The sequence below is a fragment of the Bubalus kerabau genome, chromosome 1 (genome assembly GCF_029407905.1).
Source record: "Bubalus kerabau isolate K-KA32 ecotype Philippines breed swamp buffalo chromosome 1, PCC_UOA_SB_1v2, whole genome shotgun sequence".
In the NCBI taxonomy this organism is placed as follows: Eukaryota; Metazoa; Chordata; class Mammalia; order Artiodactyla; family Bovidae; genus Bubalus; species Bubalus kerabau.
In genome coordinates, this window is record NC_073624.1 from 13,631,745 (window position 1) to 13,648,253 (window position 16,509).

Sequence of the window (16,509 nt, forward strand, 5' to 3'; positions counted from 1 at the left end):
TGTCTCGAGAGATCTTTTGTCTCTGAGAAAGATGCTTAGAGAAAACAGGGTTCCAGAGGGTAAAGGTCATTCTTTAAATTCAGCTCATTTACCCCCTCACCCCCACCCCATCCCCAACCTTTGGCACATTGGCAGGATGTGAAAGGGGAGGAGAATGACCAGTGTCACCAAAGACTCTGGTCACTCACCCAGGTTTGTGGGCTGAGAAAGGACAGGGTTAAGGAGGTTAAGGTCATTCGTTTAAATTTACTCCTTCCTCAAACACACATACACACACATAATCACTGGGAACTCAACCGTATTGCTCACTGTCTCTCCATCCTCTCCCTCCTGCACTTACAGCAAGGCATCCTCTTTCCCCGCAGGACCAGGTGATGGAAACCTCTTTAGTTTCTGGCCCATTTCTTCAATGGATGCTGGGGTTAGTTGAGGACAATCAGGCTGTCAAAGGTGACGTTAAAAAACAACCAGGACATGCATGCAGGACTGCTCTCCCAGGGTCAGCATGGGGGTGAAGTACAGAGCACCAGGAGGACCAAGGAGCCCCTTTTGGGTCCCTGCCCTTGACTTGTGAAAGCTTTAAAAGTGCAGCTGTCTTTGAAGGAGTCAGACCCAAGTTGGCCTGTTGTATTGGGAGACAGAATGACTCCCCCCCTCCCCCACCAAGCCCAGCTTTGTTTCCCACCAGCCTGACAGATGGCCACTAAGAGAAAAAGAAGCTCTCAAAGTGAAGACAGGAATGCATTGTATAAAAATTCACACCCCCTGCTACCGCCCAAACTCCCTTAAAAAAGGACCAAGAGAATCCTAATGGGTACGTGACAACCTCCTTCTCTCCCATAAAAGGGACTTCAAAATCTGGTGATGCTGGGGGAGGGGTGAGGAGGGAGAAGAGAGATGTGTGGGCAGGGGACTGCCAGAGAAGACTGGGATTGGGGGAGGGAGAGGTCGGCTGCAGGTCACCCACTTGACTTCCTCCCACCCTCTTTTCCAAGCCACTTCTGGCTGAACCTTTGCCCCACCTTCCCAGCGAGGCTGGGAGCCCCAAGCCCTAGGAGAGGCAGAGTGGGAGAAAAAAAGGATGGTGATGCCACACTTGGCCCTAGAGTTGAAGGAGTTAAGGACCCTCCCTCACCCAGACAGCCACCCTTTTGCTCCCCAAACCCCAAACGCCAAGGAAGCATCCAGGAATTGGCAGCGGAGCAGGAGAGGGGGTGGGATGGGGTGGGGTGGGGGCGAGGTGACCGTAGCCCAGCCTTGCCCAGTGCCAGTCCTGGGGGGCGGGGAGGACGCACACCGGGGCTGAGGACCTGCCAGCGCCCAGCTCCGCCGCGCCTGCCTTCTCCGAGCCTCGAGCGTGGCCCAGCCGCGTCCTCGCAGCCCTCGCTCCCCTCCACCCCACCCCCCTGCAAGTTGTCTACGGCTACGGGCAGCGGAGGCGGCCCAGAGACCCCCGGAGCCCAGCCGAGGGGGCGGCCCCGGGGCGCGGGAGCCCTCGGTCTGCGCCCAGCCACCGCCCGCCCGGCCCAGCCTCCTCCCCGCCCCCACTCACCCGCTCAGCCCCCGGGAGGGACGCGCAGGGAGCGTGTGGCTTCGCCCGCCGATCGGCAGAAGTTGAGAGGAGTTGCCGGCTGCCTCGGCCGGCCGGACTTTGCGAGCAGAGCAGCCGGCGAGGCGCCGCCGCCGCCGCCGCGGAGCCTTCGGGGGCTGCCTCCCGCCTGCCGGGCCCGCAGCGCGGCCGGAGAGGGGCGGGGAGGGGGTCGCGGGCGCCTGAGCCGCTCGGATCTGTGCGAAGGACTGGACTCCGAGGAGAATAAAACAAAGTGGACTCGGCAGGGAAGACCCTACCGCCGTTGATGGTACCGGCCGAAGCTCCGGCAGAGGGGCTGGGTTGGGCTTTTTTTTTTTTTTTCCCCTCCCATTCTCTCTCTTTCTCTCTCTCTTTTAAAGCGACACCCGCTCTCTCTTTCTCCCATCACTGTGCCACCAAACCCTCGCTGGCTCTTATGGGCATGAAACATTCCTCCCGCTGCTTGCTCCTAAGGAGGAAGATGGCGGAGAACGCGGCCGAGAGCACCGAGGTAAGGAGGCCAGAGGCCGGCCCGGCCACCCCGCGGCGGCCGGGTTACCCCGCGGCCGCCCGGACCCCCGCGCGCGCCGCGCCGCTCCCGGTGCCAAACTTTCTCAGCTCCATCCCGCTTGCTCCAGCCGGCCGCTTGCGCGTCTGTGTGTGTGTGCGTGGTGTGTGTGTGTGCTGGGTGGGGGAAAGACGGTGCCTGTCTCAGGACCCCTCCCTCTTGAAAAATGCAAAAGAGTCGCTCTTACCCCAGCTTCCTCTCCTTCCACCCGCTGCTCGCTCGCGCCCGCCTCGCCCCCCCCCCCCAACCCCCCCAACCCCGAGTCCCAAGCCCTGGGCGGCCGCGCTCCCCTGCCCTCTCCTCTGGGCTCCGTTAGGGCTCCAAAGTAGCGGACTGTGCTGAGCCTGGATGGGCGACCCAGGGGCCAGGTCGTTTCCCTGCAGGGCCTGGACCGTCCCTCCTGGCCGTCACCCTTCAAGCTCGCGCTCTCGGTCCCCGCCGCACCGCGGAGAGCTTCGGGCCTCGGGAGTGCCGAGCCGCGCCGGGGTGGGGCAGGGGCACCGCCGATAGACCTTGGCGCCCAGACCGGGGCGGGGGAGAGGTCCGCAACCCTGGACCTAGAGCCGCCTCGGGGGTGCTAACCCAGGGAGGGAGCTCGGGCCGCGGCCACCTTCAGGACCGCGGACAGCGCCCGCGCCTGCCGCAGCCGAGCCCGCGCGCGCTGTGGGGGCTGCGCGCCGCGCCGCAGCAGCTTGGAGGAGGAGGTAGTGGGATCTCCGCAAATTGCGCTCTGGCCCCCAGTCTCCGGCAGCCCGGCAGCTGCCCTTTCTCGACTCTCGAGTTGGCTCGGAGCCGCCAAAAGCCCAGCGTCCCGAGACCGACCAGAGGCTGGGCTTCCTGTCCTCGTTCTGACTCTGCTGTCATGACCCCTGGCTCAGCCCGTAGGCTCCGGGCACCTGTAGTCACGCAGGGGATCCGCATGGGCAGCCCCCTTACCTTCCTGGAGGAACGGTGCGCCGGGGCGGGGGCGGAGTGGGGTGTGTGTGTGTGTGTGTGTGTGTGTGTGTGTGTGTAGATCATCCCTTACTCGGTGGCAGGAAAAAGACAGAGAACAAACTCCCGGACTCTATTAATAGCCTGGTGTCTGGTGGGGCTGCCGTGCCTTTCACAGATGGTTGCCCATATGCAGCGTGGGGCGGGGACGGAGGTGTGGCGCGCGGGGATTGTCCCTCCGTCCGTGGGATGCCCAAAGCGGCAGAGACCCTTCCCAACTGTCTTCCCTCCAGGTCTGAACTGCAGCTAACCCTCCACCCCACCGCGGAGGCAGCAAAGCTTTTTAAAATCCCCGTTCCCCGAGAAACTAGAAGCAGCACACATCCTGTCGATTTCGAAACAAAAAATGCTCCGGGATAGAGCAGCGGGGCGTCCAGGAGCTACTGTGTCTCCTTGAGTTAGGGCAGAGCCAGCGCGTGCGGGGCCCCTCCCGGTCCCCCACCGGTGAGAGGGCATTTAGGAAGCTGTGTAGCGCGAGGCAGAGAGCTCGCCTGTACGGAACCCCTCGCCCTCCTCGCTGTGATCGCCCACCCACAGAAGTGGTTTCTAAAAATAGCTCCGAGTCAAGGCAGCACTTCTGTAATCCGTTGGCCCAGCGGGCACGTAGCAGTCCCTGCAGCCATTAGGCTGGAGCGCGGGCAGCAAAGAACAGCTTCTCCTGGCCCACCGCCAAAAAAAATAAAAGTTTTCACGGGTCTCTGGCCCCCGCACTCTTGTTGTTGCCCGCGGGATGCGGGCGCAGACCCCGGGCCAGCGTCTGCAGTGAGCTTGTTGTGGTGAGCTCCACACCTCCGCCAAGGTTCAAGGCGTCCGGAGCAGGCAGAGCGCCGCATGTGCGCGCGCCAGGCTATTTTTACTTGCTTCCCCCGCAGCTCCAACGCTCCCCCTTCTCGGAGGTTGCACATGCCAGCTCTGCTCAAGGCATCAATGAAAACAGCAGTAGAGGCGGCGAGCTCCTGCGGGGGGGCGGGGGGGGGAACCCACGTCGCACGCCTGGCACACAGGGGAGGGGCAGATCCAGCTGGGGCTCCCGGGGCGGGGAGTGAGTCTGGGGTTCAGTTCCTCGCAGCTTCCCCGAGAAAGGGAGGAATTCAGACTTGGGCCAACGTGCCCCGGTGGAGGCATCCAGGCAGCGTGACAATCTCTTGGTTTTCTTCCAGTAACTGCCTGTTTTTGGAATGAGCCAGGACTAGAGCAGTACTTCCAAAAGTGGGGTGCTGTGGGTTTGCCTGCATTTATGGTGAGAGAGAAGCAAGGATGCCTCGGGGTGTATGTGTGTGTGTCTATGGTGGTAGCTCTCCTTGTTCTCAATTCAGCATATCTTTATCTAATACTGACTCTGTGCCAGGAATAATTAGGTTCCCGAGGTTCAAAGATAAAGACACTAGGCCGCTGCCCTCATGGAACTCAGTTTGGTGGACAGGAGTGCCAGCTGATCCAGATCATTCGGTAGCACCTTTTCCCGACTTTTGTTAGCGTGGTTTGCAAGCACTTTATCTCACTTTATCCTTACCATAATCCTGTGAGATAAGAGAAGGTTAGAATTCATTGTGTAGCCCCATTTTACAGATGAGGATGTTGAGGCAGAGAGGTCCAGCAAGTTCTAAATATTACCTGACCGGCTAGGACAGCCTTGGAGCACAGACTGCCCCCACTTCTGACTCATTGCCCTTTGCCCTATACTGCCACCTTGATTCTTTTTTCTACTGCACCATGCAGCATACAGATCTTAGTTCCCCAACCAGGAATCGAACCTGCACCACCCCCCTCCCAGTGGAAGTGCAGAGTCTTAACCACTGGACAACCAGGGAAGTCCCTACATGGCTACTTCTAAAACGATGCCATGTGTGGGTGGGAGCAGGCAAGAGGATGGGGAGAGAGGATGTTTGGGAAGGAAGAGATGCTGTTTTGGGACAGGCAAGGAGAACAGGGAGCAAGTGATCACTCACAAAGTAAAGGTACGGAGAGAGATTCTAATCGATATGCAGGAAGGAGAGTGGGGAATAAAACTATCTGTGAGCAGAGCCTCCCTTGACCAGACAGGTTTAGAGCTGGGGCCGAGGGCATCCTGGGTGCAGCTTGTTGGGGGGGGGCATGGCCAACGTTGTTGCCACTTTCTCCAGCTCCCTCCCTCAGGTGCGCTTCTCCTCCTCAGCTGAGGGCATCCCCTCCTGGCAGCCTCTTCTCCTCTCCCCTGCTCCACACGTGCCTTCAGAACCTCCTAGTGGGCCCATTGGAGTCTTTTTTTCAGCACCCCGCACTCGCTAGGCTGCCACCCTCACTCAGGCAGGAGGCGCTTTCCCGTTGTCCTCTCCTCTAGTCCAGCCTCGTCATCACTGCTCGATGGGCTTTCAGAAGCACAGACCTGCTCAAGAGCACACATGGCTGTCAAAACTTACCATGTCACCCTGTTCCCTTTAGGACACAGGATAAAACTTGATGTCCTTAACCCTTCCGTATCTGCCCCATGCAGTTCTCTGCAAACACTGACTTCATGCCTGAATGCCTTTGCACATCCTGGTTCCTCTACCTGGGCTGCTCTTTCCCCCTCTTTCTCTCTGGGTGGGGGGGGGGGATTTTCCTCAACCTGCAGGACTCAATACAAAGGTCACTTCCTCTGAGCAGCCTTCCATTTAAATAGTTCTTCCATATATCCTCCATCCTTATGGAGATGGAGTGTTCCTCTCCTTCTTCTGTGCTCCTAACACCTATCTCTCACTTTCCCTGTTACAAGATAATTGCATTTTTATATATCTGTTTCTCCAGTTGGATAAAGAACTTTTGGGGTGGTGGGGAGCGGGTCTACCCTGTTCTGACACTGGGCCTGACGCAGAGTAAATTAAAATCATTGACAAATGTTGACTGATTCATAGGAATATGAACAAATTCGTGAGCCTTCTGGGTCTTAATCACTTTCTGCAAACTGGGCCTCCTATCTCTCACTCTTGTGCTTAGATTCTTGTGGACCCGGAAAACACAAAATGAGAGGAGATTCTGGGAATTAGGTGCTGCAAAGCTCCAAGCCCGGGTACATTTTGGTTACCCGTGTTCCTACTTAATAGTTGGTAATGACTGACTCTTCCTATGGGGTGTTCGTCTGAATAGCAAATAAATGGATTAATCACAATGCCCAATTAGGAGCCGTGGGCGATGGTGGACGCTTTGGAGCTGCTGCTTGCTTTACCGGCTCTCAGTGAAAGCCTGATGCATTATTTATGGTGCCGACCTCCCTGATTGGGGTTTCAGCACCTCAAAGGGAAGCCTCCATGGGTGTGAAAACAGTTTTAGCAAAGGAGTCATTTTGGAGGCTGGTTTTTGAATGTCATCTTGACTTCCTGGTCCAAGGAGAGAGAGAATGTTTATGGGTTGGGAAAACTACAATAAGACCCAGGTTGGGGCGCCAATGGGTGCTGCTCCTGTGAGTTATGGGGAGACTGGGGCTGTATTCTGATGTGGTGCCTGATGGTGGTTTTTGCTGATGGATCCCTCTTCTCAGGGTTTCTCACTTAAGTGTGTGGTCCTATAGCACAAAAGTGAGAGAGGAGGAGGAGGAGGAGGAGGAGGAAGAGGACAAGAATTGGCAAGACCCAGGCCCACTTCTCTGAGGTCCACGTGGTGTCTCTTTCTAACGAGCGTGGGGCTCTGGAGCCAGACCGCCTGGCTTTTACTCTGAACTCAGTAGATGTGTTGTTATGATGAACAAGGCGCCCCTAACCTCTCTGGGCCTTGTAAAGCTGTTGCGATGATTGAATGAATTAATTCGTGCAAAGGGTTTAGAGCCTCGTGAGCTCCAGAGGCCTTCGCAATCACCATCAAGCCATCAGCTTGTAGGAGCCTCGCCGAGAAAGTGCCAACAGGATGGACTCAGCCTGCCCTTGTTTCTCCACCTGAAATGGTCCCCAAACCCATGGTCTGCACGCATTTCTCCTCCCTCAGCAAACACGGATTTCAGTCCTGAACTGAACTCAGGAGAATTAAGAAGATACCCACGTTTGTTTTGTTTTGTTTTGTTTTCCTCCTGGGAAATTTGGCTCTTGAGAGAGTCCTCCATTGGCTTTTGGCTGTCAGAGAGGGTGAAACCACACTCCCGTCTCTGATTCGGGAGCGGTTTTCATTTCCTCCTCTGTGCTAACTGCGATGTGAAGTGATTATCACATTCCAGCGTGGAACATGCAAAAAATCTGTAAAAACAGCATTTACACCTTGGCTTCTCCTGTGCCAGCAGGGGAAGAATGGGCAGCATTGCGAGATGTGAGCTGCCAAGGTAACTGGAAGTGGATGGTGGTGTTGTGTGATGGGCAGGCATTGCTGTCCAGTCGTGCACGGGCTTGGCCAGAGGAGAGGAAGCTTGGGCAGCAAGGACCATCCCGAGCCCACTTCCTGCACCCACGATGCAGTTGGCCCCTTGGTTGTTAGTTACAGAGCTTCAGAGAAGGCAGCTTCACCAACTTCCTTGTGCATTTTCAGTCAGGAAGTTCTTAGGTCTGAGCTCCACCTCTTCATTGCCATGGGAGTCACTTTGGTTTGTTCTGTTCTAAAAGGAGATTAAAGACTGTCTGGTTGCTTTTGCATTTGGGACTGCACGAGGGCTGTCACCCTCTCTACTAAACTCTGTTCTGAGTCATGCCAACCCTTTCCTCTGAAATTCTGAACTAGCCAGAGAGGTGGGGTTGAGAAGATATACCCCTCCAGGGTTACCCAGACGGTTGGATGTTTCACACACCAAAAGGCTTTTCTATTTTGTTATTAGAAGTCCCTCAAGCATCTCAACTTTCCCCAGATTTGTAACGGGTGACCCATAAGTAATGATTGTGGTTTTTTTTTTTTTAAACTCATTTTTATTTTTGACTGCACTGGGTCTTTGTTGCTCCACGAGGGCTTTCTCTGGTTGCAGTGGGAGAGGGCTGCTCTTTGCAGTATGTGGGCTTCTCATTGCAGTGGCAGATGTGTGTGCAGGCTCCAGAGCATGCAGGCTTCAGTAGTCGTGGCTCCTGGGCTCTGGAGAGCGGGCTCAGTAGTTGTGGAGCATGGGCTTAGTTGCCCCGCAGCATATGGAATTTTCCCGGACCAGGGATTGAACCCACGTCCCCTGTGTTGGCAGGTGGATTCTTAACCACTGGACTGCCAGGGAAGTCTGTAAGGATCTCTTTTTAAAATGTAATTTTATACAAGCAAATAGCTCAACGTATACATTTTCACAAAGTCATAGACTCTTAGAGCCGGATGGGAACTTTAAGTTATTTAAGAGGCAGGAAAATTTTTCCAGCACCAGAGTTCCTCAATGTTGGTGTTAGTACCATGTTTCCTCCTAAGTCAATGCCATCTCTTCCTTCTTTAGACTCTAATTGATTGCTTTTGATACTTGGCACTAATTTTCTGGTGTATGCTGATATGGAATACTAAAAACTAGTTGTTACCCTATATAAGATCTAGGAATTGTGCATAACAAGATACCTCTCCCTTTCATATGACACTTCAAATGCTTTGGCATCTATTGTCTCGTGTTAGAGATGCCATCCTATATTACATACATGCATACACAGGCTCCATCCTGTACACCATACACAAACACAACGAGTTCCATCCTATTCCCATGGGACAGATGGAGAAACCAAAGCACAGAAAGTTAGTGTGACTTGCCCAAGATCCCACAGAGAGTAAGTGATGGAACCCAAGCTCTGGTTTTCTAGCCACTGAGACCTGTGGCTTCTCCACTCTATGGGGCTGTGAAGGTAGCAGGAGGACCAGAGTAGATACTCAAAATAAATACGAAGAGAAAGAATGCGGAAATTAACTGGAGAAACCACAAATGGTGGATTGGGAAGAAGTCCAAGAAAAGACACCAGCCCTGGCTTTCCTCTCCTGTTTTTATGGTTCTCACTGCTGTGCCCCATGGCTGGCGGGGACCTATGGCCAGGACAGGCCTTGTTCCACAATGCCCCTGAGCCCCAAATCCTTGCCAGTGTAGTGGGCCAGGAAAAACTCTTGAGTAACAAAGTATACGTTTTTGAAAGTTGGACTGAAGACCATTGTCTGATCATCGTTAAATATGAACGTTCATCCAGCTTCTTTCTTGGGATGAAGTAAATAGCGAGACTTCAGGACAGGAACTTTGTTTTTTAATTTATCTTTGTAGTTTTATTTCATTGTTCAGGTGGTTGCAACAAAATACCACAAACTGGTGGCTTCAGCAACAGGAATTTATTGTCTCCCGGTTCCAGAGGCCAGATGTTCTGAAATCCAGGCATCTGCAGGGTGGGGTTCCTGCCGGAGATTCTTAGGGGATTGTGTTTGCTGACTTCTTCTTCGCTTCTGGTGGTTGTCAGCTGTGCTGTGGTTCATAGATGCAGCACCACCTCTCTGCTTCCATCTCCACCTGGCCCCCTCCCCTGTGTGTCTGTATCTCTTCTTCTAGGGACACCAGTCGTATTGAACCAGAGCCCACCTTGTCAAGTATGGCCTCGAATCCTTAATTCGATGTATTGGCGAGATCTTGTTTACAACGAGGTCAAATTCACAGGTCACAGGGATTGCTGTTTAGTCGCCCAGTCGTGTCCCACTCTCTGTGATCCTGTGGACTGTAGCCCCACCAGGCTCCTCTGTCCATGGGATTTCCCAGGCAAGAATACTGGAGTGGATTGTCATTTCCTTCTCCTGAGGATTGTCCATCTTCCTGACCCAGGGCTCAAACCCGAGTCTCCTGCACGCCTCTTTACCACTGAGCCACCTGGGAAGCCCTAACAGTGGCTAGGGCTTCAGTACATCTTTTGGGGGGACGACTCAACCCATGACCTCAGCCAACACGTCATAGGCCTGAGTAGAGAGTGACTTGCAGATGACAATGAACAGGACTCAAAATACTTGCAAAATCAATGGAAGTAGTCTCTCTTCTCCGGTCCACCCACTGTCCACCTCCCCCACCACCTCCCCAGCACCTTGGCTGGGCCCCCTTTCCTTGAGTAGCAGCAAAATTATAGCAAGAGCTGCGGTGTTCACGTCTGTATTTTGTGCTGGACACGGTGTTCAATGCTTCATATGTATTGCCTTGTTTAGTTTATACAAATTGCAAAGCAACTCTTCTTATTCCTGTGTTGTAATATCTTGACAAACCTTGTAGGGCCCCAAGTAGCAGAATGGAGGTGCTCTGGAGCTGGGGGCTCTGCTACTGATGGGGGCCTCTCTCTGCTCTTTCATCCCCTTCCAGCAGGAAGCTTGTCCTCACTTTTGCTCCACACTAGCTCTCACCGCCGGAGGGCTGGAAGGAACTGATAGACATCCATGGGTGGAAGAGGGCGGAGCCTGCCAGCCTGTACCTGGCTCCATGTGTTCAATCCACTGGTCCTCCCAGGAGACTGGCTTGGCAGTAGTTCAATCACTCAGTCATGTCTGACTCTTTACAACCCCATGGACTGCAGCATGCCAGGCTTCCCTGTCCATCACCAATTCCTGGAGCCTGCTCAAACTCATGTCCATAGAGTCGGTGATGCCATCCAACCATCTCATTCTCTGTCATCCTCTTCTCCTCCTGTAGCCAGAGACTTATTGTGGTGGTAGCATCGTGAGCCCACTGCCAGCTTCCATGAAGGGCTGTTCTGGAGGACTGGAGGTGTGAAGACTTTGTGGGCACCTTCCAATTAAGCAACATGTGTCACTGGCTTCTGGGCCCAAGGCAGTTTTGTGTGAAGGTTCGGGGCCCTGGCCCTGGGGTTCATGCCCAGGTGCAGACCTCAGCCCGGTTGGGCCTCATGATCACCTGTGCCCAGTTTAATCATCTATGATATGGTGGTAGCACTTTTTTCCCATGAAGCTGTTACGAGGATTAAACAAGTGACTTCACATAAAGCTCACGTTGGCACACAGGGAGATGCTCAAGACAAGCTCAGATTTATCATCCGGGCTTCTCTGGCAATGTCTCAAAGGAGCAGGGCGGCACACAGATGAATAAAAGGTGTCCCCTGCTGATGTGATGGACTCACTGATTCAAACTTTCTCAGGAGGGATGGGGTCCTCGAAGCCCCGCGGGCTGCCCTACCTACCCCATTCCACATGCACACTCAATGCTGGGCTCCAGGGTTCTGGTGTCTGCAAGACCCAGAGCATCTCATGGAGCCCCTAGAGATGGAGAGAAGCAGGGAGCGATGAGCACCCACTGCAGACCTCTCAGCCTCCTCTGGGCCCCCCTCAAGCCTTGCTCCTGGGATGAGAGCGACTCCTACTGGTCTGTGGCTGGATCGAGCTCCCTTGCCCACATTCCTGAGAGGGAAACTGAGGCCTGTCAGAAGGGGAGGGAAGACAGAGGTGTGGCCCAGTCTCCCTCCGCACATCGGGTGTTAAATACCAAGTTAAACACACTGCCCTCTTGGCCATGGACCCAGGAGAGCATATTCACTGGGGGTGGGGCTTGACCGGAGGGTTGTAGAGAGCAGACCACTCTAAAGGAAGCAGCGATTAGCAAACGCCTCCATCAGGGCCTGACCTGCAGCTCTGTTGTGAAGGATCCTCTCTTGTTAGTTGGAGGGAGGGAAAGGGGTGGCCCTTTACGGCTGGGGCTGCCAGGAAATGAAAGGCTGCAATTCTCACAGGCATGTGACATCCAAGGGCTTCATCGCTCCTTGACAGGCAGTCATGACAGGTGCTCTCTGAGGATGCGCAATCAGAGGATCCCCAGAAAATGATTGCAGCCCATCACCAGCGTAAATGGGCTCCTAATTAAGGGATGTTCTCTATTAATGCACATTAGTTCAACTCTCGCCTTCAGGTACCGAGTGGGGAACTGATGAATATTTATTGAATGAATAAAGGAGATAAACCTGCGCATCGCATGCACAACAGCCAACTTCCTTCTCTTGGAAAGTCTCTCTGATCCCCGCTTTCCAGAATGAAAGCTACAGTCCCAGGATGCAGGTGGGGAAGGTTTTGGAGGCAGCCTTGAGTCTGATCATCTCATCCTCATCTCTGTGGGATTAAAACCCACTTCACAGTCCACAAACAAGGATTAAACACGATCATGAGAGAAGACAGAAAAAAAGAAACTCGACACATGTTTTCTCCTTCTTCCCCGCTGTTGTAACTCTGAGTTTATTTGCTCAGCTTTTGGTTTGCTTTTAGGGGACGATTTACAGTTCAAAGCATGAAGTGTGCTTTTGGATTTCAGTGCAGAGGGGGTGTGAACCACCTCATCCAGGTGGCAGGGCGGTGGGCGTGTTTATGCGAGGGGGTGTGGACAGATATCTGTAGAAGCACATGTTCCCATGCTTATGAACTTCTCACGTGTGGTTTGTAGTTCATTGCAGGTAGCACACACGAGGTACACACTTCACCGCTCGCCTGGAGCTCCAAGATGGAGACAGGGAATGGTGACTCAGTGTGGTGGGGAGTGTTGTATGTGGGGCACAAGACTCCAGGGAGGAGACATCATAGAGATGGATCTGAGTGTCAGGGTCAGGGAGGTCCGAAGCCCCGGCTTTGCAGCTGATGCACGACCTTTGTTACGAAACCCGGATGCTGTTTTCCTCAGGTGGGGGGTGAGTGGCCTTCCCGTCTTGCTCCACACGCCATCTCCAGACCCTCTCACGCCCTCTCTCCAATATGCTGGTGCTTCTCAGCTGCAGCCCAGACCTGGGCCTCAAGCTTGGACCATTCAGTCTGGCTGCCCCCCTGTCGCAACCACTCCGGTGCCTCTCAGGGACCTCAGATTCACAGGGTCCCTCGGGAGCATCACCTCCTCCCATGTCTGCCCCCTCTTCCTGGTCCTCATCTTGGGGTGTGAAGTCACCTGAGGAACAAGCCCCAGTCCTGTGTCCATGGCGATTCCAGTGATTCTGCATCTCCTTGGCTTGTCCTCTGCCCTGACTCTGTCCTCCTCTTTCGGGTCCCACTTTGGCCGTCCTGGGCACGTCGCCCACCTCTTGCCTGACTCTCTGCGTCTGCTCCAGATGCGCACCCCACCCCTCCGCCCCCACCCCCACCCCCGCCAGCCGCCCCTGGCTTTCCTCTGTCCTCACAGCAGCACGGACCCGCATTCTGAAGTGGCGGCCTGACTGTGCTACCCCCCTCCTCAAACGCCTTCAATGGCTCTTCCATTATCACTGCAGAAAGTCCCACCTCCTTGCCAGGACTTAGACGGCTCTGCAAGCTCACACCCCAGAGCGCTGTTGTCTGATGTCCTTCCCCTCCACTCTAGCTACGCTCACCTGCCTCCCTCCCCTCATCACCTTCCTTCATCACTCTTCCTTCAGATCTCACCTTAGATGCCACCTCTTCCAGGAAGCCTTCCCTGACTCCACTCCCTCATTTAAGTCAGACTTAGCTCTCCCCACTCTCCACCATGTGATCCTACCTGTGTCGCAGATCCTACACCAGTCGCAGTGTGTAGCACTCTGTACTCATTGGCTGACTTCCTCGTTGACAAGTCCACCATAAACTTTGTGAAGGCAGGGGCTCTGTCTGTGCTGTTCACCATTGGATCCCAGCACCTAGCATAGGGGCTGATACCTGTTAGAGGTTAGAAACCTTTTGTCCTATGAATGATCACTGTTGCTCATACTTTTCCTGCATGGACAGTGTTATATGGATGGTGGTAGTGGTTCAATTGATAAGTTGTGTCTGACTCTTGCAACACCATGGACTGTAGGCTTCCAGGCTCCTCTGTCCATGGGATTCTCCAGGCAAGAATACTGGAGTGGGTTGCCATTTTCTTCTCCAGGAGATCTTCCAGACCCAGGGATCAAACTCAGATCTCCTGCATCGCAGGCAGATTCTTTACTGACTGAGTCACCAGGGAAGCCCGTTCGTTCTATGGATGCTGGTGTTAAATCATTATGGCGCCCTTCCTTTGACACTGGTTGGGATTGTCAGTCATTCACACAGCATCCCCTAAAAAGGAAGTCTCCACGGTCATAGTCATCATCCCCCAACCCAAATAAAGGTTGCAAGTAAGCTGCCCCCAGAAAGATATTCACTGCCAAGCAGCAAAGGCAGGACTGCAGAGAGATGGGGACAGTTGTGCAAACTGGGGAACTAATTTTCAGATAAACAAACGTGTGCGTACTCAGTCGCTTGTCCTGTCTGATTCTTTGCAACCCCATGGACTGTAGCCCATCAGACTCCTCTGTCTGTGAAATTCTGTACACAAGAATACTGGAGTGGCTTGCCATGCCTCTCTTCCAGGGGATCTTCCTGACCCAGGGATTGAACCTGCATCTTATGCCTATCCTGCATTGCAGGTGGATTCTTTACCATTGAGCCACCTAGGAGGGCATATGTTTAATACCCTCCTGAACAGGCAAGCCTTAAGTTTCAGAAAGGGCTGGGGGAGGTCAGGGCTGTGCCTTGGCTGTGGGAATTCTCTGCACTTCTGCGGTAGGAGGAGGAGGCAGAGAGACCGTGAAGCCTCCCCTGAAAAACCTCACTTGAAGCACAAGAGCTGGAGGTTTGCATCAGTTCAATTCAGTTCCATTCAATTGCTCAGTCATGTCTGACTCTTTGCAGTCCCATGAACTGAAGCACGCCAGGCTTCCCTATCCATCGCCAACTCCTGGAGTTTACTCAAACTCATGTCCATTGAGTCAGTGATGCCATTGAGCTGTCTAATCCTCTGTCGTCCCCTTCTCCTCCTGCCTTCAATCTTTCCCAGCACCAGGGTCTTTTCAAATGAGTCAGTTCTTTGCATCAGGTGGCCAAAGTATTGGAGTTTCAGCTTCAGCATCAGGTAGCCAAAGTATTGGAGTTTCAGCTTCAGTCCTTCCAATGAAAATTCAGAACTGATCTCATTTAGGATGGACTGGATGGATCTCCTTGCAGTCCACGGGACTCTCAAGAGTCTTCTCCAACATGACAGTTTGCATCAGATGTTGGTTTGCATCAGCCAGTATATTTTTTCCCACTGGGCCTGATGCTCATCATTGGCTGATGTGAGCAGGAGCTGAGCAGGGTAGGTGGTTGTGTCCAGACCAGGGATCTGAACCACCCTGAGGCTCTGGCTCCCAGCCCCAGGTTCTCGGGAGCCCCACGCTCCGGCTCAAGGGCCAGCACTCTGCAGGGGGATGTGACTTCTTGCCCAGCTTCTCCTGAGCCTCCTTTATTCACAGTTGTCTTAGGCTGGCACTGTCATTCACTCTGCTATTTATAAAGTTAACAATAAGATGCTCCCTACTCCAGGAGGGAAAGAAAGTCAAACCAGCGGGCTGGGCTGCCGATGCAACCGGGCCCTGGGGTTCTGTCCACAAGGACAGCTCTGGTGGTTTTACTGGCGGCTTCCCTGATGCTCGGCCAAGCCTGTGCCCACCCCCCTTGCTTCTTGTGGCTCTGCTTCGGCATCAGAACCCAGAGCTCTGGCCCTGCCCCTGCCTTTGGAAGGTACTAAGTGTGCCCTAGTCCAGGCAGTCAGGCTCCATCCTAAGCCCAAAGGAGTCTCGGCCCTGGCCTTCCTGTATTTTTTGCTCTGTTTCCTCGGGCCCTAGGTGGTTACCAGGTAGCATGGAAAGAGCTCAGAAGCCTGAGGTCCTGACTCTGGTGCCGTCTGCCGTCTGCCCTCTGCCTCTCAGTCACCCGTGTGAAAAATACCTGAGTTGGTCCTCGTCTATCCCACCTGATGTGTGCATGCTAGATTGCTTCAGTCGTGTCCAACTCTCTGCGACTCTATGAACCGTAGCCCACCAGGCTCCTCTGTCCGTGGGGATTCAGGGAACCCCTGAACTAAATGGAGACCAGATCTTGAGCACCTTTGGAAAGGAGGGAGGTGTTTTATGCAAGTTGTAAGCCTTGCTGTGGCTCCCCAGCTGCCCCAGGTGCCTCCCCGGGCAACTTTGTGTTCGTTTCCCCTTTACTAGGTTGTCAGCGGAGATGGAGACAGCTCATCGCCACGCTCCACGTGGCTCCCCTTCCAGACGTGCCCACGTGTGCTGGACTCGTGCTGCTGAACATGAGAGATGTTTTCCCCTCTCGGTGGCAGGTGGCGCAGAAAGTGGAGGTTTGGAAGGAAGGGAAAAGGAGCCACCAATCTGGGCTTGGTGGACAGCTGACCTCTCCTAGGGTCCTGAATTGAACAAAGGGTGATAGGGAGGTGTTTATCCAGGCTGGGGAGCAAACCTTCTGGAAACCTCCGCCTCCTCTTCTGCTCCCCGCCTGCTGGCTTAGCCGCCTCCCTTCCTCAGGCTGGGGCTTCTGCACTGCTGAGAGCCAGGGCTCTTTCTTTTTTAGGTAGGAGAGATGTGTTGTTGTTGTTGTTCAGTCACTCAGTCATGTCTGACTCTTTGTGACCCAATAGATTGCAGCACAGAGTTTTCTCAAACTCATATCCATCGAGTCAGAGATGCCATCCAACCATCTCATCCTCTGTTGCCCCCTTCTCCTCCTGCCCTCAATCTTTCCCAGCATC

At 54.0% G+C, this 16,509-nt stretch overlaps 1 protein-coding gene across 1 annotated transcript in view; it reads left to right on the forward strand.

Moving 5' to 3' along the window:
• The first annotated feature begins 2,006 nt into the window (after positions 1-2,006).
• Positions 2,007-16,509, forward strand: part of PRMT8 (protein arginine methyltransferase 8) — a 70,191-nt gene continuing 55,688 nt past the window's right edge. Inside the window, exon 1 of the mRNA XM_055566062.1 lies at positions 2,007-2,081. Coding sequence (XP_055422037.1) covers positions 2,007-2,081 — 75 coding nt within the window. The remainder of the gene's footprint in view (positions 2,082-16,509) is intronic.